This window comes from Phocoena sinus, chromosome 11 (assembly GCF_008692025.1).
Source record: "Phocoena sinus isolate mPhoSin1 chromosome 11, mPhoSin1.pri, whole genome shotgun sequence".
In the NCBI taxonomy this organism is placed as follows: domain Eukaryota; kingdom Metazoa; phylum Chordata; class Mammalia; order Artiodactyla; family Phocoenidae; genus Phocoena; species Phocoena sinus.
Window position 1 is genome coordinate 48,526,842 of NC_045773.1, and position 26,302 is coordinate 48,553,143.

At 37.9% G+C, this 26,302-nt stretch overlaps 1 protein-coding gene and 1 pseudogene across 5 annotated transcripts in view; both read right to left on the reverse strand.

The window, feature by feature from the left end:
* The window catches only part of GOLGA4 (golgin A4), a 106,121-nt gene that overhangs the window by 59,662 nt on the left and 20,157 nt on the right, over positions 1 to 26,302 (reverse strand). For 3 of the 5 annotated variants that reach the window (XM_032647634.1, XM_032647636.1, XM_032647637.1), the window contains exons 3-6: positions 15,519 to 15,584; positions 6,473 to 6,787; positions 2,868 to 2,915; positions 1,731 to 1,787 (exon numbers count right to left, since the gene is read on the reverse strand). In XM_032647634.1, the coding sequence (XP_032503525.1) occupies positions 1,731 to 1,787; positions 2,868 to 2,915; positions 6,473 to 6,787; positions 15,519 to 15,584 (486 nt within the window). Of the gene's footprint in view, positions 1 to 1,730; positions 1,788 to 2,867; positions 2,916 to 6,472; positions 6,788 to 15,518; positions 15,585 to 19,557; positions 19,657 to 26,302 lie in introns of all 5 variants that reach the window. The other 2 variants (XM_032647633.1, XM_032647635.1) reach the window with 2 other exon arrangements.
* LOC116761642 lies at positions 4,393 to 5,244 on the reverse strand (annotated as a pseudogene).

Sequence of the window (26,302 nt, forward strand, 5' to 3'; positions counted from 1 at the left end):
TGGAAGGAACTGGAAGGTAATTAATTTCTCAGTCCCTGAAATCCAAAAGTCTGGAAAGCACTGTTCCCCCACCCATGACTCTGCACAGGCCAATTCTCTAGTAAGAACCAGCTGCACATCTCCTTAATAGCAATGCAGTCCTTTACTTTCTTTACAATTCATTTCTTCCAAATAATTTTCTACATTCTACCATACTAGACTCTGTTACATGGCATCCCTACCAGCCCACAAAAACTTCTCAATTTATATTATGATTTTCAGGTTTTGAACGTTTTCATCTCCTCATCTTAGGGTAAGAAGTCCTTGGATACAACAAAAGCATCTTTTATTTTTGGCCTTGCCTCACGACTTGCAGGACCTCAGTTCCCCAACCAGGAATTGAACCCAGGCCATGGCAGTGAGAGCACTGAATCCTAACCACTAGACCACCAGGGAATTCCCCAGAAACATCTTTTAATCATGTCCCCTTCTCCCTCCTCCTGCTACATTAGACTATTCAACCAATAAGTACTCCATAAACAATAAAGACCACAGTTATAAAGGAACTTAAGAACTGCCAACTTATATCCTGACTACAGCCCACAGGCTGGCTAGCCAGCTGTCCAACACCACCATGATAGAGATCTCACTAGCTCCAGAACTAGACCCTCGTATCTGGGGTTATCTTCCACTTTCAGGAAGTTCTGATTAGACCCTTGGGGTCACTAAGAACAAATCTAGGGTGTGAAGTAAAGGGAACCCTCTTGCACTGCTGGTGGGAATGTAAATTGCTACAGCCACTATGGAAGACAGTACGGAGGGTCCTTAAAAAACTAAAAACAGAACTACCATATGACCCAGCAATCCCACTACTGGGCATATACCCTTAGAAAACCATAGTTCAAAAAGAATCATGTACCACAATGTTCACTGCAGCACTATTTACAATAGCCAGGACATAGAAGCAACCTAAGTGTCCATCAACAGATGAATGGATAAAGAAGATGTGGCATACACATATATACAATGGAATACTACTCAGCCATAAAAAGAAACGAAATTGAGCTATTTGTAGTGAGGTGGATGGACCTAGAGTCTGTCATACAGAGTGAAGTAAGTCAGAAAGAGAAAAACAAATACCGTATGCTAACATACATATGGAATCTAAAAAAAAAAAAAAAAGATTCTGATGAATCTAGGGGCAGGACAGGAATAAAGACACAGATGTAGAGAATGGACTTGAGGACACGAGGAGGGGGAAGGGTAAGCTGGGACGAAGTAAGAGAGTAGCACAGACATATATACACTACGTGTAAATGTAAAATAGATAGCTAGTGGGAAGCAGTTGCATGGCACAGGGAGATCAGCTCAGTGCTTTGCGACCACCTAGAGGGGTGGGATAGGGAGGGTGGGAGGGAGACGCAAGAGGGAGGAGATATGGGGATGTACGTATGCATATAGCTGATTCACTTTGTTATACAGCAGAAACTAACACAACACTGTAAAGCAATTATACACCAATAAAGATGTTAAAAAAAAACAACTAGGTCTACCTGTAATTCCACCAACAGATGTCAGGAAAACCACACAAATAAAAACTATAAGAATTGATCCCTGTTCTTGTAGCTTGGACTGGTTAATTTTCGCTGTAACTAATGTAGTAGATATGAAACTATCCAAATACATACAATAGTTCTGATAAATATGAGAGATTTAGTTACTCTTTTCTCAAAGTACTAGTCACAACTTACCTCTCTTAACTCTCCAATCCTCCGAAGTGCTTTATCCTGACTCTGACTTAATATACCCTTTAATTTAAAAGGAAAAAAAGCTGGTTCAAACAACCACATGACATAGTAGTGAAAAGCAAGTTTAAAAGATCACAAATCATTGAATTTTATCTCCAACACCCTTTACTTTTGCAACTATGCGACCCAAACTCTCTACTGCCACCTAGTGGTATAATTATGTAATCTCAAAATAAAAATCCATAAGACAATTCATAGAAACACAAGCAAGGTACTCACAGAATTTAGGAATAAAATGACCTTTTGAGAATGAATTTATGGAATATTAATTGTACAATGGATTAACTGAGAACTACCCCCAATTTCTACAGACATGTTTAAGAAAATATTAAACTAAAAACTTTATTTGTAATAATCTAATTTTCACACTTGTTATGGACGATTAGAACACTGAATCAGCAATAAGTAACTGGTGCTATCATTCTCAGTTGATTATGTTCCAGACCAAAGCCAGAAAATTTAATGTCGTACTCAAAGGAGACTAATATTTATGGCAGATTCGGTATTTTAAAATAATGTACATGGGGAAATTAATTTTACCAAATCTCACTTTACAAATAACTTCCTGGTTCTATAATTAGTGTCTTCAGTCACTAGAAGAGCTATAATACCTTCTTCTCTCCACACACTTAACCAAGGGCTTTACAAGCAGCAGCCTCAGGAAACAGAGAGGATGCTTATTTCTGGACCCTGATATAATAAGAAACAGAGATCTCTGCAGGTATTTAAAAAGTAGAAGGGAAAGCTTCGAAGTTGTACGTCTCTTTACCACTAAAACAAAGATGCACCCTGCACACTGGCACACCAGGAATGATGCTTGAAAGAGGCAAACATGCCTTAAATCCAACCTCTTACACACTGCAGGGATCCAGAACTCAAGGAAGCCCATCCCCACCAGAGGTTAAATATCTGAGATTTCTCAATCATTCTCTTTATCAAAATCCCCAATGGTAAAACAGCTGAAATACTTCGGTCATATGAAGAGTTATTAAAAGTGAGTGTTAGAACTATCTTATTAAAAGATCCTTTCTATTTTTAAAAGTATATATGAATCAATACAACAGCCAACAAATCACTTACCTGTAGCTTTTTCTTCTCTCTCTGAAGAGTCTGATAAGCTGTAACAAGCTAAAATAAAGAAAAAGTCACTAATAACATCAGTCATTCCTACATAAATGCAATTAATTATTCTAAACTCTGCTAAAACATCTCATTATGAAAGTCAGAAAACAAATCAAAGCAATCCTTTTATAGACAATTCAACCTAATTAGATGTATATGCAGTTGAAACTAAATAACATAGGAAATGTATTTCTAAAATATAAAATGTACTGACTCTATAAAGAAAGATATTAAATATCCATTTGATTTCACCTTACACACACACACACCCCTCTTTAAATTTCAGTACCTAATTTATAGGTGGGGATTAGAGACAACTTGCTTAAAGGTTACTCAAACTGTGGTCACAGATCAATACCATTAGCAAAAGCATCACCTGGGAGCCTGCTAGAAACAGAAATTCTTAGGCCCCACCCCAAACTAACTGAATGAGAAGCAGAGGGAGGGCGGAGGCAACAATGTGTGTTTTGACTAGCTCCTCAGGTGATTTTTTGCTTTGGGCTGTAATAGACCATGTAACTGATCTCTAAAAGTTTCTCTGGTGTAGGACCTGTGACTGTGGCTCTATGAAAATCTGAGGGAAGCAACTCACAACCAACAGAGGAAAACTGCTATGTCAGGTCCTAAAGAGATATTTAACCATTTAACCTAAAAATGATATTTAAACATTCTAGCAAAACTTGATGAAATTACAGAGTAATAAACCTTTACAACTATAAATTATATAGCATTTCTCATCAGAAGGCTAAGCACATGGCTCCACCGCATTATTTGGACCTACTTTAGAGGTGCTAGTGGGCTCTGAAGAGACAGGTTGCAGCTTCAGGAGAAAGCACTCCCGATTCTGGCCTTGCCATTTTCCTTGGAAGGCTGCTGTGTGCCCTCAAATGTGTCTACTGATGTCTTGAGTCAAGAGGCAGGCAGCAGTGGAAGGCGAGTCCAGTGATAGGGATAAGGATGTAAAAAACCAAAATTCGGCCTTAAACCAGGATCTTCCCCTTCTTATTACTTAAGACCAGTTAGGAAACAGGTACTCAAGGTGGGGGTGAGGGGTGGGGGGAGGAGTGGGAGTGGAAGAGTAACACAACAATCAGATGACACTTACAGCACTACCATCCTAGGTACCTACAGTAGCAAGGAAAGGTGGAGACAAAGACGGTGGGCTCTTTCCATCCCTAAAAAGCCGCACAGCTTTACCTGAGGTAGTACAGAAGAGCGGAAACAACCAGAAAGACCTAGAATCAATGCAGAGTCTGTCAACTGCTACCTGTGTGACTATAAGCAAGTTACTTAATCTCTATGAGTAACTCTCTATGAGTCCTTAATCTCTATTCTGCAAAACAGAACTAATAAATAGCTACTTCACAGAGATGGTGCAAAATTTAATGGCACCATAAACATAAAATGCATAGTGTCTTGTACATTTAAATACTAACTATACGGCTGCCCAAGCTTCAAACTTAAAAGCCATGGGTTAGTGAAAATAACGTAAGTCTAAACAAACAAATTCAGGACCATTATTAACTTTGACAGAAATAAAATTTTTTTTAAAAATTTAAAAAAGTTGCCAGATTCCACATGTGCCTTATGAGATACATGGCCTTAATGCCCTGTGTACATCTCTGGGTTCCAGCTAGCCAACAGATTTTAACCTAATAATTCCTTCCTATTTTGTCAGCACTTTGTACTTTTTTTTTTCTTATTAATACAGTATTCATTTGTCTTCCCTCTGTCAAACACTGAGCCAAAAAAAAATGGGGAGGTACAGGAAAAGGAACATACAGGGCAGACGAGACACAAGAGAAAGAACTATGGGAGGTGGAGACGGCTCCTTCACATGGCGAAGAGGATGAGAAAGGCCAACATCAGGCAAAAGAGCCCCATGGCTACCGAGAGTGCAGAAGCCCAGAATGGCGCAGAAGAAGAGCTGTTGCTTCAGAGAAGGGTTCCTGGCATAACCAATGATGAGACTACCAAACACAGTCCCAATTCCAGCCCCAGAGCCAGCCACCCCTACTGTGGCAGCCCCAGCTCCAATGAATTTGGTTTCCGTGTCAATGTCCCTTGAAATGGCACTGGTTTGGAAGGTGTGGCTAGGAATAAGTGAGGTGGTCAGGGGACTCGGGGCTGCCAAGCTGCTGTGGCTCTCATCTGTCAGTGTCTCCTACTGTTTCAGCATCACTGTAGACAGTGATCAGCTCAGTAGTGCAGAGGTTCTCTTGATCAAGGAGGAGATGGAGACGAACTTGGCACAAGCGTACGTTTTCAGATGAGAGGCCACGGCAGGAGAGCTGGCCCCAGTGCAGAGAAGACAAAGAGGGGAGCACTTTGTACTTTTAAAAAGATATTTTATATATTTCATCTAGGAGTTTTCTGGGTTGTTTTTGGCTGCAGGGTAAAACTACCCATATTACAGCCAAATTGGAAATAGAAGTAATAGCTAACTTTATACTCTAACCTTGAACTTTATTATTCATTAATTAAAATTAACTACAATGCTGATTTATCAGCATTAAGGCAATAAAACATTATGGGTTTTTTTTTTAATTTTATTTATTTCTGGCTGTTGGGTCTTCGTTGCTGTGCTCGGACTTTCTCTAGTTGCAGCAAGTGGGGGCTACTCTTCGTTGCGGTGCGCGGGCTTCTCATTGCGGTGGCTTCTCTTGTTGTGGAGCACGGGCTCTAGGCATGCGGGCTTCAGTAGTTGTAGCACGCAAGCTCAGTAGTTGTGGCACATGGGCTCTAGAGCACAGGCTCAGCAGCTGTGGTGCACGGGCCCAGCTGCTCCGCGGCACGTGGGATCTTCCCAGACCAGGGCTCAAACAACCATCCCCTGCACCGGCAGGAGGATTGTTAACCACTGCGCCACCAGAGAAGCCCATGGGGTTTTTTTGGTTTTTGTTTTTTTAAAAAAGGAAGCCATGGGCAACTTTGTCCAGAAAGGCTTTCCAGAGAAAGAACATTTTAACTGCACAGGACAGCAAGGGCAACTAATACAATCAGCCCAAAGGGAAGGCGCCATGTTTCTAAAGGAACGAAAGGAGCGAAGGAGCAGCACCACTTCCTTCCTCTTAGACCAAACATTGTCAAGGGGTCCAGCAGTTAAAAGATTCACTTGAGGCAAATTGTAAATGTTAGGTCCAATGAGAATGCACCAAATGTGCACATATCTGGGGTCAGAAATAATGGAATCTGGTTGGCAGAAGAGGTCATTTTGGAGCCACAACACTTAGAAGATGAACAAGGGAAGGGATGTGAGGAGGAAAGACAATGAACTCTGAGCTGAGTGTCCAAGCAACCCTGGAGAGAGGGGCACAGAATGTGAGAATCAAAAGGCTACGGGCAACAATCTGCTCCAAAATTTTACTAAGAGTATTGTCAAAGGGCCTCAGTACCACTGAAGGTCTTTAATTAGATATTTCCACAAACTATCCCCCATCAGTATCCAGCGTAGCCAGGGAATTGACAGCTCAGCCAATGACAGGCATAAAGGCCAGAGAGTAATATGAATTAGAGAATACGGGGAGGAACTTTTCATACCAACAAAAAAGTCATGCTCCTACCTCAGAACATTTTCCTTTGTAGCCATTCAACCTTCGTTCCATTCTTCGCAACCACTGGATCAAATGTTCTTTGCTGAGACTGTCTAAATTCCCTAGTGAATCTTCGGTCTCACTCTCCATATCAGAGGGTGGATCAAAGGTGGCAGCAGAAGAGTCCAGGTCAAGTCGATTCAGGGACTCTCTAGAAGACGTTCGTACCAAAGACTCTTTAGAGGAAGATCGGAATAGAGATTCCTTCATTGGACTCCGAAACAAAGACTCAACGGAAGGCACCCGGAGTTGGAGCTTCTGTGCAAAAGACTGCACGTCACCTGACTGCAACCAAAACGCATCAGAACATGTGGGTTAAAATACATATTTAGACTTCTATAATTCCCTAATCACCAGCAATAATCTATAGAAAGCTAACACATTTAATTTATATTCCTGACATTTTACACAATACACTGTTTTATGAAAAACAAGAGACACCTGTTTATTTGTGAAAAGGCGCTGGACCTAGAGTCAGAGGACTGGGGTGTAGGTCCCAGGTCTGTCACCGAGCAGTGGAATGACCTTCACTAAGTCACTTCCCTTCAGTTTGCACATCTGTAAAAAGAAGGAAGCCATACTTTCCCAGCCAACCTCACAGGTGTGCTGTGAGATCTGTCCACTAAACTGTAAGACCCTTGGAGGCAGTGGTCATCTATACCACCACTATACACCCAGTGCCTAAAATGTGGGTATGTACTGTGAAGTGTGAAGTGTGTGGCTGCATCTGGAGTCTGCATGAAGGCCTGCACAGATTCCTCATCACTCTTCTCGGGCAGAGGGTAATGTTTAGTGAACCCATTTTGCTCAATAACAGAATGCCAGGCAGAGCTGACTAGGGATATCTAACTCTGCTCTAATTACCACTGTCTACCGGCAATAAAAATAAGCATAAAAAAACATGGAGGACCATTAAAAAGTCTGAGCTAGAGTCCCTCTACATGGATCAGTAAGTCTGATGTTAGTGATAAGCAAGAGCTGTTCTCTTAATTAGAATATTAATATTAATAATGATGCATTATTTTGAACAATAGCAATGGAAAATAATATAATTCAATAAACTGCATTATTGTAAGCTGCATTTTTTTGTTCACGTGACAGCAGTCAGTATTTCAGGTGTTTCCTAGAAACTTATTCTCATTAGTGCAATAGGGTCACTGCAAGATCTCAAAGATGCCAGGAATGAAATGCTCAGGGGAGACTGAGGTCATGTATAGGCAAAGATTACAGGAAAACAAAAAGATTCTCTTTAATATACAAGAAAAAAAAAAATCAGACCAGGAATACTTTACTCATAGATTTTAGAGATTTAATAATAGTATTTGGCAAGGTGGGAGTAAGAGGGGCCCACCCCCTGCATACGCACAGATTTATCACAGGACGTTCATGACAGTAAAAAGTGGTAACAACCCAAATGTTCACCACTAGAGGACACATTATATAAACCACAATGTATGTAACAAGGTTCAAGACATACTATTAATGGGAAAACTCAGGTTATAAAATAACACATACACTGTGAACTCATTTTGATTTAACGTAGTTACATATACTTATGAATCTGTATGCATGTTTACATAAACACCCTTAGAATCAGGTTGTTAAAGGACAAACACCAAAAGTTAACAGTGAGTGGGTCTGGGTGGTAAGATTTTAGATGATTTTTATGTTCATTTTTCTATTTTCCTGTACTTTCCAATTTTTTTTTTCATAATGTGAAAGTTTTACCTTTATACTGGGGTGGGGTAGAGAAAATCTTAAGGGAGAGGAGGGACCCTCATGCTCAAAAACTTGAAGAACCACTTTACCGCTATTCCATTACCATCCGCTTCTGACCCATGCAAAAAGTGCTTTTCAGCTCTTACAGACAATCTCCTTGTAAACTGCCTTAGGACAAACAAGTGAGGTAAGTTTGAATAACACTAGAAACAGTTGTTATTTTAGGGTGAGCCAGGAGGTAATGAACAATTTCAAAGACATGTATTTGCAGAAGCTCATAAACTGAGTAACTGTCACATCTACTCTGCTTGGGAGGTTTTTTTTTTTTTTTTTTTTGCGGTAAGCGGGCCTCTCACTGTTGTGGCCTCTCCCGTTGTGGAGCACAGGCTCCGGACGCGCAGGCCCAGCAGCCATGGCTCACAGGCCCAGCCGCTCCGCGGCATGTGGGATCTTCCGGGGCACAAACCCGTGTCCCCTGCATCGGCAGGCGGACTCTCAACCACTGCGCCACCAGGGAAGCCCTGCTTGGGAGTTTGAGTGTTGTGATTCAGCCTGTGGGCTGCTGAGTAAGGCTGCCTAAGTTTAAATCCCAGCTCCACCACAATGTTCATGACACAGACCAAGTTACTTAACCTCACTAGTCTCATTTCCCCCTCTCTAAAATGGGGGTGATAAAAATAATAATGATGGTAATAATAATACCACCCACCTCATATGGATGCCACAAGGACTGAATGAGTTAATAAGTACATGCAAATTGCTTACAATGCAGCAAATACTCAATAAACATTAACAATTATCATTATTATTAAAGAAAGAAGACTAAAACAAAACAAAAGACAAACTTACAAATAAGAATGTTATACACAAGCTTATGTGGCAGACTCTTCTGGTTATAAGATGCAGTAGCTAAGAGCACAGGCTCTGTAGCCAGGCTTCTTGGGCTCAAGTCTCCGGCAATATGACCTTGGGTAAGTTACATAGCCCCTCTGTGCCTCTGTTTCTTCATAAGTTAATTGGGGAAAACAACAGCACTCACCTCGTAGGGCGCTAGTGAGGAGTACTAACTACATTAATACATGTGAAGCACTTAGCATCATGACTGGCTTGAGCTAAACAATCAATAGTATCTATCACCTGATAACCAATCCTCCCTTCTTCCTTTCCACCAGATGCCAGTTTCATGCAGGGTGACAATACAGCCAGGTTAAAACATTCACCTTCTCAAATACAAATAAAAACCCTAATGAGATACTACTACATATCCACCAGGCTAGCTAAAATTAAAACTATGGAAAATTCCAAGTATTGGTGAGGATGTGGAACACTCCATTTCAGAAAACTACCAGTATTTACTAAAACTAAACACACACGTACTCTCCAGACCAGCAATTTCACTACTAAGTATATACACAATAGAAATGTATAATACATATGTTCAACACAAGATATACGCTAGAAAGTTCAGAGCAGCACTGTTTAAAATAGCGCCAAACCTGAAACCACTGCTGATGCCTATCAATAACAGATGGGATAAGTCAATTGTCATCTGCTCACTAACAGAATACTAGACAGCAATGAGAATTAAAGATTTATAGCCACAAGCAAGAATATAGATGAATCTCACTAACACTAACAGAGTTATTAAGCAAAAGAAGCCAGACACAAAAGAATAACCACTAGTGATTCCATTTACATAAAGTCAGAAACAGGCAAAATTAATCTACAGAGTTAGAAGTCAGGATAGTGGTTACCCCTGGTAGGGGGAGGTGAGAGCAGAGAGCACAAGGGAGCACAAGGGCTTCTGGCGTGCTGGTAATTTCTGTTTCTTGATTTTGGGTGCTGGTTACAAAGTTGTGTTTGGTTTGTGAAAATTCAGTAAATTGTACAAGGAATACATGATACTTTTCTGTATACATTATTACACTGTGATATTACATTTCAATTAAAGGATTTTTTTAAGTTAGCTTTTCCCAGACTCTGTTTCAGCCAGGAGGGGGCCCTGTGCCTAAGTTCGGCCAATAATGTAAACTATAAGTGGGAATCTAAAGGATGGAACCTTCGGGAGTTCCCTGGTGGTCCAGGGGTTAGGACTCCATGCTTTTCAGTGCTGGGGCACGGGTTCAATCCCTGGTCGGGGAACTAAGATCCCACAAGCTGTGTGGTGTGGCCCCCCAAAAAATGGATGGAACCTTCTAGGAGAGATATTATTTTCCTGATAAAAAGGAATATATATGCCTTTTGTCCTGTCAACAATGGAGATGCAATTCCTGGAGGCCAAACTTGTAACTGTGAGGGTGAAAGGCAGTGGGAAGGATGAGAAGGTAAAGGAGGGGGGGACAAGAAGCCAAACGGAGAAGGGTCCTTAATGACTAACTGTCTCTAGCCCTTCTGCTATGTGAAAAACTAAACTCCCATTGGCTCCAACTATTGTCAGGTTTCTGGTACCAAAGACATTCACTGATTTATAACTCAGTTTTTAAAAAGCTGATGGGGGTTAGAGAAGGAGAAATGTATAAATGAAAATAAATGAACACAGAGTTACTTTTAGCTCCTTTCTGTCTCCCCCACTTTACATTGTTTGCATTCCTCCTTTTTATTTCCCCAACAGTGTCAGACTTTTATCCTCTACCAGCTGGATATCTGTAGCAGCCTTCTGTTCTCTTGCCTCAAATCTCTTACCTACCAATCTGCCCCTGCCACATGGTCACCAGGATTGTCTTTCTAAAACATAATTCAGATCATTTCATTCCAATTCCTAAACTGAACTCCCACTAAATATAAAGTTCAAAATCCTTAGCTGATACTCAAGGTTCCCACTTCCCAAGACCCATTTCTCTGTAAAACCACCCCATCATGTAACAAAAACTTGAGTTCCAACAGGTAACTTCCTGTTCCCTGAATAAATGTATCCTTGTGTGCCTCTGTACTATCACCCAAACTTTCTCTGCGCATGGAAACTCAGACATCCTTCAAAAGTGAGTTCAAGTTTCTGCTCTTCCAGGAAACCTCAGATTTCACCCATCAGAAACAACCCTTCTCAATGGCCTAAGCACTTTACCAGGACCACTACTGGAGCACATACTGCATTCCGACTCACCATTAGTTACTTACTTCCTGATATAACAACTAACTGAATTGTTTATGCCTTAGAACAACTACAGAGACAATACAGCACCGGGGTTAACACTCAGACTCTGACCAAAACTCCATGATTTGAATCCCAGTTTTACCATTTATTAGCTTTAGGACCTCTTTGTTTCAATTTCCTCATCTATAAATCAACACTACTCTAATAGGTTGCTATGAGGATTAAATGAGTAAAAGCATTTAAAATAGTGCCTCATATGCAGGAAGCACTAAATACATTTTCTTATCATTATATCTGCCACACACACCCTCATCCCAGACTTTATGCTCTTTTAGAACAGAATTCATATTCTCTATCTCTGTAGTCTTGCCTCAGTGCTTTCCACAAAGTAGGTAGTTATTACACATTTGTTCAGCTGAACCTTAACCTGGCAATATGATAATGATGATCTAATGGGAGATCTTTAAATACTCAATGCTTGATCAAAATGATATGTATCACTTTTTACATATAGTATATCTTATTCTAGAAATCATCAAAAAGCATTAATACATAATCAATAACACTCAAGAAGAAAAAAGTGAAAACATACATCCACAGGATTTCTACAGTAACATTCATGATAGTTTTATTCGTAATAGCAGAAAACTGGAAACAGCCCAGGTGTCCATCAATAGGTAAATAACTGCAGAATATTCATTCAAACGAATCCTACACAGCAATAGAAAGGAACAAACTACTGATAACCACAACATGGATGAAATTTCACAAACATAATGCTGAGTGAAAGAAGTCTTCCATAAAAGAGCACATACTTATAAGGTCACTTATATAAAGTTCTAAAATAAGCAAAACTAATGTGTTGTATGGTGGAAAAAAATTACAACACGTTGCCTCTGAAAGGGAAGACCTTAAGGGAACTTTCTGGTGTGTTGATAATCTTCTATAACCTGTGCATGGGTTTGGCACATACATTTGTCAAATGTATGTGTCGATGTACAAATCAGTCAATGTACATTTGAGGTTTGTATATTTCATTTTATATAAAATTCACTTCAAAATAGAAATTACACACACTGAATTCTAGATAATGATATACGTACTAAAACATTAGTACTGTGGCCTGCGACTTACTCTGAAAGGCATCAGAAAAATAAAATGGATTGAGGGACGAATAGAGGAATGAATATATGGACAGATTTGTGATTAAAAAAAAAAAAAAGTACAGGACTTCCCTGGTGGTCCCTGGTGGTTAAGACTCTGAGCTTCCACTGCAGGGGGCATGGGTTCAATCCCTGGACAGGGAAGTTCCATGTGCTGTGCAGTGCAGCCAAAAAAAAAGAAAAAAGAAAAGTAAAATATCAATGATAGAATCTATGTGGTAGGTATACACATGTTCACTTTATAAAGTTCTTTCAACTTTTCTGTATGATTGAAATTTTTCATAACTGTTGAAAATAAAATTAAAAGCAGTATTCAAAAAATGGCAACAGAAATTTCAAAATTTAATTACACTACTATAATTTCTCCTTTTTAAAAAATTCATAGGGAGTCCCCTGGTGGTCCAGTGGTAAAGAATCCGCCTCCCAATGCAGGAGATGCAGGTTTGATCCCTGGTAGGGAAAGTAAGATCCTACACGCCACGGGGCAACTAAGCTCGCGTGCCACAACTACTGAGCTCGTGTGCCTCAAGGAGACAGCCCATGTGCCACAAACTACAGAGCCCACGTGCTCTGGAGCCCACGTGCCACAACTAGAGAGAGAAAAAACCCACACGCCACAACTAGAGAGAAGTCTATGTGCCACAACTAAGACCCGAAGCAGCCAAATATTAAAATAAATAAATACATTTTAAAAATTGACAGAGGTTGACTTGCTTTTAAAAAAAAATCATAAATGATTTTCAAAACCAGACTTTTTCCTATAGTTAAAAAAAAAAAAATAGCATATGAGAATGGTCATTTAAATCCCTATGATTTGCTCTATTCAATTAAAAAAAATTCTGTTGTTACTTTTTATTGTTTTTACTGAAGTATAGTTGACTTACAATGTTATGTTCATTTCAGGCATAAAACATAGTAATTCGATATTTTTATAGATTATACACCAAAGTTATTACAACATTACTGACTATATTCCCTGTGCTGTACATTACATCCCTGTAACTTATTTATTTTATAGCTGGAAGTTTGTACCTCTCAATCCCCTTCACCTATATCGCCATCCTCCCCACCCTCCTCAGCTCCGGCAACCACTACTTTATTCTCATTTTGTTTTAACAGCATATAAACTTAAATGAGGCAATACATGGCAAAAAATTATAGTGGGGTAGACGGATGTTTTTGTCTATCTATGATAATACCACTATCAATAACTAGCCACTGGTCTTTGGGCAAATAATTTAAAGTTTCATGCCTGATAGCTCATCTATACAATAAGAGGGTAATACTAGATCCTAGATTCATCCTAAACTGCTAAAACACTAAAACTATGATCCAATAAAACTATTTCACAGCTTCTCAGATAAGGATGAATGCTCATACATACCTGTTTTGCAAAATATATTTTTCTCTATTACATGGTGGTATACACTAATTATTTTCAAATATCTGAGTTTTGTAAGTCTGTTTGAGGTAAAATGTCAACTACCTGCATTCCTTTGGAAATGAATGAATAATCGTTTTGATTAGCTGAATTTTATGTACTGCATTAAACAATTTAAGAGTTAACTATTTAACAGAAATTTTTCTGAGATAGGTATACTGCACTTTTCTGCCTTCTTAAATAAGGACAGTGAGTAACCCTTTTTAATGACATCCCCACCACAATCATTACATTGTGTGCCAAACTCTATTGGTTTACAGAGGATGTTCTACCCAGTAGTAAGGGGGTCACGGGCAGCTACACTTTATAAACTCTTGGGCTTGCTTTTCACCATCTCTTCTACCTTGGTGTCAACTCTGATTTCCTGCTGCCCAACCACAGTAAGCATTCTACCCACTTTGGGGATACCCCCTGTTCCTAATTTGCTAACAACCAACAACCAACTTGTCAGAAATTTGTATAAAAGTAAAAAACAGCCTCTGAGTGAAGGTGTCTCCTTGTTATGAGAATTAAATGAGATCATATACATAAAATGATTAACAATGCCTGACACACAGTAAACTCAATAAACACAATTAACTTCCTGAATATCACCCATGTTCATTCTTCACCTTAATTAAACTTAAATCTCTCCTGAATTTGATCATAAAGCTGGTTATCTAATTAATTCTAATTAATATTCCTTCAAGATCACTGGATCTGTCCAGTACCATTTAAATTGGTGCCTCCCAATATTTTACCCCTACCTCAAGGCACTAATAGAAAATGATTTATCTGTAGAGGACTTAGGGGATGCTGCTCAAAGCCCAGGGATGTGGACTATGCCCAGAGCCTGGCCAGCCTCCCTGAAAAGAATGAGACTCTCAGCTCACAGGTAACCTTTTCATGGAGTTTGGAAAGCTAGACAATACTTTAGAATGTTTAATCTACATGATTTAGTTCAGAAATTGCCCATGTTCCTGCTCCAGGTTCACAGAATCAGAAATGTTATTGCTCTACACAGAGACTGTTGAGAACAGCCAGGTTAATGATAATAATAATCACTAAAGCCAAAGAAAATAAATGTTCATCTCAGACACTGCTATCATTAAGATTTTTTTTTAATGAATTTCTTTCTTTCTTTCTTTTTTGGAAGGAGTCAAAAGAATGTTACATGAGCCCCACTCTCCAAATAACTTTTTAAAATCAAAGATAAACTAAATTCTCTAGTAGTAAGATATTCTGCATTAGAACAAACTTTAAAAGAAATCCCATTTTCTTCACATCTCCCTTCTAGAATATGTAACTCAACATGTCTTTCAAAATGACTTACTCCATAATCTTTTACTATAAAATCAGTCTTTTTTCCCGAAGTTTTCTCTTCAGTGCCATTAGTTTTTTAAATGAGTAATAATGGAATCTTACATGACTGGTATATATATACATGTATTGCTTTCATTTTAAACTTTTTCCAAGAAACCATCAACAAACCTGGATTTACCATAGACATTGTATCAATGTTCAGACATCACTGTTTCAATGTAAAGTCAAATGCTAATAATACTGATTGACTGACATCCTGAAATGACTTGCTATTTCTTTTAAATAACATTAATAACGGACCTGCGGAGTTGTGGGTTCACTTCCATTAACACTGTCGGGAGATTTCATGGCTTGGATAGATGCATTCTAAGGAAAAGAAAGAAACATTGTAAAGAAAGGATCAGAAAACTAAAATTTTAAAACTGTTAAGAATAAAGAAAGGCCAAGTACCAAAACCTATTAGATACATTTATCTGTTAAACAAAATTAGTAATTGTTCACTTATTAGAATTTTTCATGCAAGGCAAAACTAGTATGGTAAGTATTTTAGAAAATTCATTTTGCTATAATATCTGTAACCAAATAGCAAAGATTAGTATGCAGCCAAATTTATTTCAAGCTAATCACATACCTCTCCCCATTACAATCTCCCCAGCTTTTTCCCTCAATATGAAGTTAACATCAGGGATTCAATTAGCAAAACTCATTCAAGTAGAAAACTATCCAGAAAAAGTAACGTCAATTGTTCCTTACAGTAAAATAATATTTAAAGTTATTTGGGCTAAGCTCTGAAAAATATCTTAGCAACAAGAAATGGAAATGCCTCATTCATTTGAAGCCAGGAGTCTAAATGAAATTGTTATGACAATTTTCAGAAAAACTTATAATTAAAAATAATTTCTTCCACATATGAAAGCTTTTTGTTTTCTTTTGTTGGTATGACAAATGCTCCAAGTTACACAACATTCTACTGACTATATCATACCAGCATGAGTTCCATAATGGATGATATTCTTCGAGATTCAAAATTCTGCATTGCATTCATAATATACTAAGTGTCTAACTAAAATTAAAGCTATAGAAGCAGCTCATGATAAAATAACTTCCATGTTTTAAACAAAAGCATTCAATGAAATACTAGCCACTATGTTTCAGTAACTTGAAAGTACATTTCCCCTGCAACTCTAGGGCTAACCAAGAAAGAGTCAAATATATGACTCTTCTTATTCTTAAATACAAGTGGAGAAGGCACTCAGCTTTGCAAAAGTGTTCTCAAATTTTTGAACTCTCATTAGGTATTTGATACTAAGAAATAATTTTAGGTGTGATAAATGTATTGTGGTTATATATTTTTAGTCTTTATCTTTTAGAAATATATACCAAAATACTTAGATATCTGAAATTTGCTTCAAATAATCCCACAGGAATGGGCAGAGGGTATCTGCATGTGTGGGGAGGGTGGGAGTGGTGTGGTTAGGGAAGTATGGTAATAAGATGGCCATGACTTATTAATTGTTGACACTGGATAATGGATACTGGGGAAGGGGGAAGAAATCTTATGTGACTCATTACTATTTTCACTCTTGCAATACATTTGAATTTTTTCCTCATAAAAGTTTAAATACCTTCTCCCTCTGACATAAAAAGTTATCAAATTTTATCAGTCCAAGACACTTCCTTAAAGTTAAATAGGAGAGAACGGTTGGGGAAACATAGGAATTAACTTTTATCTTCCTGCTCTCTGCCATTTCAAAGAATTAGAAGTCGTATACATGGCATATTATTTGTGTAGCATCATAATTAATGCTTTCCAGCCCTAAAAATATCCTACACTACACACTATAAAATAAAAAAACATACTTCAGAGAAATCAGCAAGTCTCTCTGCCACGCAGTATACCGAAAAGTAAGTTACTGTTAAATTATGGAGAAAGCAAATGAAAGGGCTCCATAAAATATTTAGGTTAGGAAGAAGAGTGGCAAGAGAGTCCATATTCTATTTTAAGTAAATTACTTGACACATGATTGTGGTCCATACAAAAAAAGCTATTCTACAATTGTCTGAAATATCACCCTACCAAACAAACAGCATAACATTTTAAAACTTTTCATCTCTGCATCTATATTTCAATTTACTTGTTATACTATATACCTAAATAAATGCAAGACAGCTAAGGAAAGTATTGGCCTCTGTTACCATGTAAATCTAAGTTAAGAATCTCTAGAAACAAAATTATAGATTTTATCACTACCTGTAATGCCTTCTCCATTTCTGCCCAGCAAATTCTTATTTTTCAACTTTCAAATGCCCCTTATTTTGTGAAGCTTCATATGGCTGGCCTGAGGGGCTAACACATTTCCTATGCCTGTATTTTCTTCTATGAAGACTTAATTCCTTTGCATTGTTAAGTGTATTCAGACATCTTTGTCTCCATACTAAACTATAAACGCTCGGAGGGCAGGAACCCTACATTTTGCCTGACTGTAGTAGAGGCTCAGTAATTGCTTGTTAAATCTTTATACAGTTACTTCCTTCAGTGTAAGGAGACTTCTGAAGGCCTCCCCCAAGAAAGAAGCCTAAAGAACTAGCTCAACACATGTCACTACTCAGTCACCAACACTTTCTCCTGGAGGCAATTCTTAGATAACAGGAAAACATTTCTAAAGTGCATTTAACTTAAAAGCACACACAGGTTCCCTGCCAGATTTGTCTTCAATTATGGTGTTTTGTGTATGTGTGTTTTGTTTTTTTGTTTTTTGTTTGTTTTTAATTTTCGGCCGCACTGCGTGGCTCACGTGATCTTAGTTCCCCGACCAGGGACCGAACCCCGTGCCCACAGCAGTGAAGGCGCTGAGTCCTAACCACTGGACCGCCAGGGAATTCCCTTCAATTATGTTTTGTTCAGTCTTTCAACAACTACTTTTGACTACTGAGCACTAAGGATACAGCAACTTTTAGAATTTGGGGTAAAGAGAGGCATTTTTCCAAAAACTGAATTAAGGAAAAGTCAGCAATTGGTGAAATAAAATAATGAATTAGACGCTCACTAAATTTTTATTCTACTATAGGTTATGCTATGGTTTTATGTGAGGAGAAATAAGTTTTTATCTGAACAAAACAAAATTTAAATAAGATTAATGTAGACTTTCAGCCTACTTAAATTATTTTAAATAGTTCTAAAGCCTCCATTCTAAAATTATTAGCATTTGTCACAGTAGGATAGGCACTCAATACAAATCATTTTATGTTCTAACGGAAGTGGGCCTGAGAGAAGCTCTTTTTTGTTGTGGTTTTTTAAGGCTCTATTACTACTACATGAAGTGTAATATCCTTTTATGTTTTTAAAATAAGTTGGTAAGTTATCTCTAACTGGGACTCCTGTCTCCCTCTCAAACCAGTATTGAAAACAGTGAGGTGTTAGAGACCACTATACCTGAGAGCCAAGCTAAGGCATTATGAGAACTCTGAGCTGCTTCCTTTTCTAAAACCAAGTTTAGAATGTAATATAAGACTGATACTGGCCATATGCAGACCAAGTCTTTACTGGCTGCATGGATAAATACAGAAGTATTCTAACTCATTACTAGCCACTTAATAAATTAAACCAATTCTCACTGTTTAAAAAAACCCCAATCCCATTTCAGTCGGTGTCCATTCTAACAACAAAAGCATCCTTACTAGGCAATCAAACATCTCTAAGTTTTAATTTGCTAAATTAAGAACTCAGATACTTTATGAAGAAAGTCTACTTTCCCCAAGTGAAATTATCAATATATACAAGATTCAAAATTGTATGAATTCAGTCAGTTGAAAAATAAACAGGTAACTATTTCCTTTCAAATGTTTAATACACAGAAAACTGGTACTCTCCCAAAATAAGATGCAATTACTTGTTACAGTAGACTCCACCTGCCTATTCAATGTTGTTTAATTATGGATTTACATAAAATGCATTTTTCTTTCCTAAAAACGTGAGTCAAGTCTCAAAATATTCTTGGCCTCCTACCAACAGAGATTCCTAGCAATGCATACCTCTTTTAGCTAATGAGCAAACATTCCCTAGGGAGAAAACTTAAGAGTTTAGACCAAGTGAAAGTATTCTTCACTACATTAAGGAAAACAGATGTTATTTTGTTGCTGTTAAAAAGCTAGCAAAAAACACACCAGCCATCAGAACTCAGCAATTTACTCTCTGATTTTTTAGAGGGAGGTTAGCAACAGGGCACTGAAGATGCTTTGAGAGATGGTAAGTGACAAGCAACGTGAGATGTGCTTCTAGAATTACCAAATTACTTTGCTTCCCCACAAAGGGAAGGCAGAAAGCGGTGGAAGGACTCACCACACCGTCAGTCTGGGTTTTAGGCTGCTTGGAGGAATCCAAAGCAAAGATAGTATACTCAGAGAGAAAAGCAGGCTCTGCTATCATCCCGGCTAGGAGCTGTCTCATTCAGTGTAATGAGCAGAGGTATAAAAATAAAACAAAGGATGAAAGACAAATCATAAGGGAATGTTGCAAAGTGTTCTCACCGCACAGCACACACAACACTATAATGGCCTTGTGCTACCACCACTGCTGCCACCCATCACTTCACCCATAGAAATAGTAAGTTGCTGGGAAAGGTCAGGAAGGGAGATGAGGTGAGCTGTTTTGGATCTCAAAACTCAACTTTAAACAACTTGCTTATTGGCATACAAATGATATATGCAACAGGCACCACAGCACATAGCACATCTGGCAATTCAGTATGAGAGCCTATACCAGTAAGAACAATACATGGTAAAGAACACAAAGCCTTAGTATAACAAATATTGAGCCACTCATTTTTATATATTCAAAAAGACAGCATGGAAATTTATGAGGAGTATAAACCCCTAAAACTTTAAATAATCATTTATTTCTACTTATATACAAATACAGTTTTCTCCAATACACACAGAAGAAACTTTTGAAACAAATTTATAATAAGTTTTAAGGATAAATTCTATTATACTAGGTCTTTTGATATATATTCTCTTCTGAGCTTCAATTTTCTTTCAGAAACTGTATACTATACACCAAAATACTAGCTATCATGAATTAGATGTATAAGAAATTAAAATGAACTTTTTCATGGTGGGGGTTACACAAACGTACATATGTAATAAAACTGCATAAAACTACACACACACACACACACACACATATAAAACAGGTGAAATTTGAATAAGCTCTGTGGATGTCACAGAGGTTATCAATGTCAATTTCTTTGTTTTGATAGGGTACTATAGTTATATAAGATGTTACATTTGGGAGAAATTGGATAAAGGGTACACAGAGCCTCCCTAAAAAGAAATGTTTTAACCTCCCATGAATCTGATTATTTCAAAATAAAAACTTTAAAAAACAAAAGTTTTGAAACATTAATTTAGCAGTTAATGTATGTTATTATATAATATATAATGAAGAATTATGTCATAAAATAAATGTCTGCAAAAGTTTAAAAACTTACACTTTTCATCTCAGTGCTCTAGAGTTATGGATGACTAGAGCCTTCACTAACTCTTCATCTGGTCCTACATTAGAGGCCACCTTACAGATGAGACAAATTTTTTTTTAAAGTCTTTTTTGGTTATGTTAATAACTGGTACTCTTTGGGTAGGATTCAAGAATTGATCTTACACTAAACCCTAAAATTTAGTGTCAGTAGTATACTAAAATACACTAGATGCCTGTTTGGCTCTAGGGTATCATATAGTTTCCACTCCTGCTGAAAATCTTACTCTCCCGGAAACTCAGAAAGGTCATCTTTTGAGTGGATGTTATCTTAAGTTAAATGCTATACAAATTCACTCTTCTTAGGCTTCCAAAGTTAATTTTTGAAATGAAGTCACTCTTCATATCACATAAGGAAATAATTTAAAATTTCACAGTTAAGAGTAGATTTGGGGCTTCCCTCATGGCGCAGTGGATAAGAATCCGCCTGTCAATGCAGGGGACACGGGTTCGAGCCCTGGTCCGGGAAGATCCCATATGCCACGGAGCAACTAAGCCTGTGTGCCACAATTACTGAGCCTGCGCTCTAGAGCTTGCGAGTCACAACTACTGAGCCCAAGTGCCACACTACTGAAGCCCGCATGCCTAGCGCCCGTGCTCCACAAGAGAAGCCACCACAATGAGGAGCCCGCACACTGCAACGAAGAGTAGCCCCCACTCACCGCAACTAGAGAAAGCCTGCGCACAGCAACAAAGACCCAACACAGCCAAAAATAAAAATAAATAAAATAAATAAATTTATTTTTTTAAAAAAGTAGATTTGGAATTTTAAGAGAAAAACACAAAAGCTGTATAGAAACCAGTATAGAAACACATGCTGACCAAACATTTCAAAAGAAGGTGCTACCAAACAACAATTTACATCCCATGCCATAGCCCAAGTAAAAAAGCAAAGTATGTCGAAATTAGTTTCCTTTGACAGCTATTTCAAAGCCTAAGGAGGCTTCCTCCCCACTTGTGGTCCTTGTCATTTGCTTCTTTTGCCTATCAAAGTCTCCCAAGATTCAGTTCTCAAATATCCTCAATAAGTCTGTCTCAACTCTTTCAAACTGTTGAAATTCTAATTCAAATCTGCTAAGAATTTAATTCGCCTCTTCTGTGTGGTCCCATCAGTTGAACTAACACTGACTAAAGTTTTATGTATCTCAACATTCATGACGACTGTCTAAAACTCCTATCAGATATGTGTTGAAAGCTTTCAATCTATCCTCCATGTCTCTTACTCTTAGATAATTATCTATCTCTATCTCTGTGTTTTTGGTGGGATTACTCAGTATTCTTTTCAAACTCCCTAATTTTCCCTTGAACTGGGACCAGTCTGAGTTTTATTCTGATTTACATTCTTATATCATTTTTTTTTATTTCCAGGATTTCTAATTGGTTCTTTTTCATATCTACCTAGTCTATTTTATGGCCTGTTTTTCCCCCACAATTCTCTGTTCTTTTTAAGAAAACTATTACTTCATTTATCCTACTGAAAATACTTGTTTCAAAGTCTTATCCAGACTGCCCTTTTAATTATTCTAATTTCACCTGGAATAAACTGATATCCCAATTCCTATTTTTATTGGCTGTCTTCTTAGCATTTATTTTAGCATTTTCATTTACAGGCTTATTTTGAGGAAGGTATTTTCCTTCTCCTTCCTCCTGTGCTCATCCCTCCTTATCCAGTCAATCTGATTCCCTGGGCCCCAGTTTGGGTTTCCTGCCCTATCACAACACAGAGGTTATCACAGATTCAGTCACTAAGCTGATGCGAGGTTTGGTTCAGTTGTTGGTCACGAAGCCTCCCTAGAGACAGCAGCTTCTCACAATGGGCCACAGAGAGCTCTATGCATCAGCTGGGAAACGCTTTTTTCAGCCTCCTTTCACCAGTGCCATGAGCCCCACTTTAGCCTCTGGCTTGCAGCACTCAATCAAACTCTGGCAGCACAGAACCCCCCCAGTCCTTCTCAACCAGAGTTCAAAGAGAAAATTAAGTCCTAACGCCAGCGGAAAGGCATCTGCTAACTAGCATCCACTGTATGTAATGAATGAATATGTCTCCTATGTACTAACGTACCTCCTATTAGGAGAGGGACCCTAAAAAGTTTAGTATCTTTTAGTATCTCTGCCTTGAAGAGAAGAGGTCCTGTTTCTATCTTCACAGACACTGTTATATATAGCTATTAGTAGCAACACTTACTTTTTTGAGTCAAATTGACTTCCTTATTATTTGCAATAATGTATACCTTAAGAAGTACACAATATACTCAGCAGAAGATATAAGAAAAAAACTGCCTATAGTAGCAGCAGGTGAGAAAATATGCAGTACAGACTGTGGTTAAATCATTTTGATCAAATCGAAGGTCACGAATTAAGGCCCTATTTTGTCTATATGGATATTTCCACTATATATAAAGTTAAAGACATACAAAGCCATTAAACAAAAAAGATAGCAAAAAAGGACTGATGAGCACTGAAAAGACCAAGGCTATATAAAGATGGCAAAAAACAGATATCAGGCCAGAAAACCAGGAAAGTAACAAAACAGATTCAAGTAATTTCTGCTAAGTCCCAGGGCATCTGGGACTTGAGAAAAATAAGTCATCAAAGATCAGCATGCCACTCCAATCCTGAGAATGCTCACTACACTCATCAAGAAAGTGGAATCAAACACTGGTTCATATTTTGTTTGACAGAGAAAAATAAAAAGAGAGAAGATTCATATTATATTACTAATATCAGGAATAAAAGAGGAAAAATTACTACTGCATTTACAGAAATAAAAAGGATTATAAGGCAATGCTACAAACAACTGTATGCCAACAAACTGGACAACATGGATGACACAGACAAATTCCTAGACAGACACATATTACCAAAACTGATGCAGGGAGGAACAGAAAATATCAACAGAACGATAAAAAATGAAGAGATTGATGAGGGTATTGAGGCTGTGCCTAGGATCCCCAGGAGAGAGTACCAGGTCAACTGGACAGATCAGCCATCTGTGCAGGATGAAAGAGCGCCACAGAGCCGCAGACCTCAGGGTCAGTGCACATCACCCTACTCTCCTTTGCCTTTAAGGTCTACAATCATATAGATGATTTTTTACAGCCCTATAAGGAAGCCTGAGACACTGCAATCAAAGACAGACTTATTTAGATTTACATATAATATTTACTAATATGGGAAAATAGACATTAGGATTTTCAGCAATAGCTGAAAAAAGGTAAAACATTTAATTGATGGAAATATCAACTTAATGAAACCATTCTACTTCCCAAGCATTCTAGATTACAAAGACTTTACTGTACCTACTGGAGAGATGGGACAAATATTTATAATTTGAATTAAACTTCCACATTTTGCTAAAAATAAACTTAAAACTAAAAGTAAGGATCCCATCACTGACAGAGTATCTTCCATCTTAGAGGTTTAACAAGATGAAAAACCTGGGGCTGGGGGTGGGAGGGGAGTGCGGCATGGTGACTAACAATTTTTTTCTATTTTTTGCAACAGGGAAAAGAAATTATATTTTCATTGACTTGTTTTGTAAATCTGGATTTTTACATTAGGTTAGATGATACATCTGTATTTACCATTTACCTTAAGGTGGATTATGGTACAAGATGGATCTGTCTTAGACTTTATCCATCAAGCTTTTTAATTTTTTTTAACATCTTTATTGGAGTATAATTGCTTTACAATGGTGTGTCAGTTTCTGCTGTATAACTAGGTGAATCAGCTATACATATACATATATCCCCATATCTCCTCCCTCTTGCGTCTCCCTCCCACCCTCCCTATCCTACCCCTCTTGGTGGTGGACACAAAGCACTGAGCTGATCTCCCTGTGCTATGCGGCTGCTTCCCACTAGCTATCTATTTTACATTTGGTAGTGTATATAAGTCCACGCCACTCTCTCACTTTGTCCCAGCTTACCCTTCCCCCTCCTCATGTCCTCAGGTTCATTCTCTATAACAAGATAATTTTATGTAATGTCCTTTATAAGTTAATCATGAAATTTCAAAGTCCTTTATTTATTGTAAAATAAGTTGAACTAAAGTTTACATTTCACTTTGTGGTCAAAAACATCTTTTAGAGTTGTTAGAAAATGCTTAAAAAGCAAGGAGACGGGGCTTCCCTGGTGGCGCAGTGGTTGAGAATCTGCCTGCCAATGCAGGGGACACGGGTTCGAGTCCTGGTCTGGGAGGGTTCCATGTGCCGCGGAGCAACTGGGCCCGTGAGCCACAACTACTGAGCCTGCACGTCTGGAGCCTGTGCTCCGCTGCAAGAGAGGCCGCGATAGTGAGAGGCCCCCGCTTGCCGCAGCTGGGGAAAGCCCTCGCACAGAAACGAAGACCCAACACAGCCATAAATAAATTAATTAATTAATTAAAAAAAAAAAAAGCAAGGAGACGAAGTGATGATACTGCTTTGGTTTTCAATCAGAAACCATTTCTTAAACTATACCTATAAGCACAGGACCTTCAGTATTGAAATTTGGGAAGAAATAAAAACTAACCTTTAGCTTGCTTAGCCTGCTGTAAAAGAATGCTCAAACCATCCCTTTCAGAAAGGATTATTTTGTAAAGACATATTCAATTTTAATGTTTTAAAGCATCCTAGATAAATCTTTTTTAAAAAGCAATAGTAGCAATCAACAAGTTGTTTTCAAGGTTTCTACTATATTATATGTAAACCAATATACCATAATATCAACCAATATAGTAAGTGTAGGAATGATGCCATTAACACTGACTGCAAAAAGTGTTTGCACTACTCAGTACTGCAGCTTTCATTCCAACTGGTTACACATATAAACTAAGTTCAACAACATTAAACTTGAAACCATAAAGTTAAAGAATTGCAATACTGCAAATAATGCATAAGAAAATAAGATCTCAAAGAAAGTATGCATATACTTTATACTCTTATGTACTTTGTCAGATCATTTAAATACATAAACCAAGGACACAGTATATATGCCATTAACTTTGAATGCAAAAACTATGAAGTTTTTAAGTTTATTTTGCTATCAACATCTATTAAATAAAGGTTTTTTAAAATTATGTTTTAAAATAACATCAAGGCAGTTTGGAAAAATCTTTCAAATTTTTTAATTTGCATACACCCTACGACCCAGCAATCCCACTCTTAGAAATCTATCCTAAAGAATAACAGCATTGAAGACCAAAAGACAACCCTCAGAATGGGAGAAAAATATTTGCAAATGAAGCAACTGACAAAGGATTAATTTCCAAAATTTACAAGCAGCTCATGCAGCTCAATAACAAAAAAAACAAACAACCCAATCCAAAAATGGGCAGAAGACCTAAATAGACATTTCTCCAAAGAAGATATACAGACTGCCAACAAACACATGAAAAAATGCTCAACATCATTAACCATTAGAGAAATGCAAATCAAAACTACAATGAGATATCATCTCACACCAGTCAGAATGGCCATCATCAAAAAATCTAGAAACAATAAATGCTGGAGAGGGTGTGGAGAAAAGGGAACACTCTTGCACTGCTGGTGGGAATGTGAATTGGTTCAGCC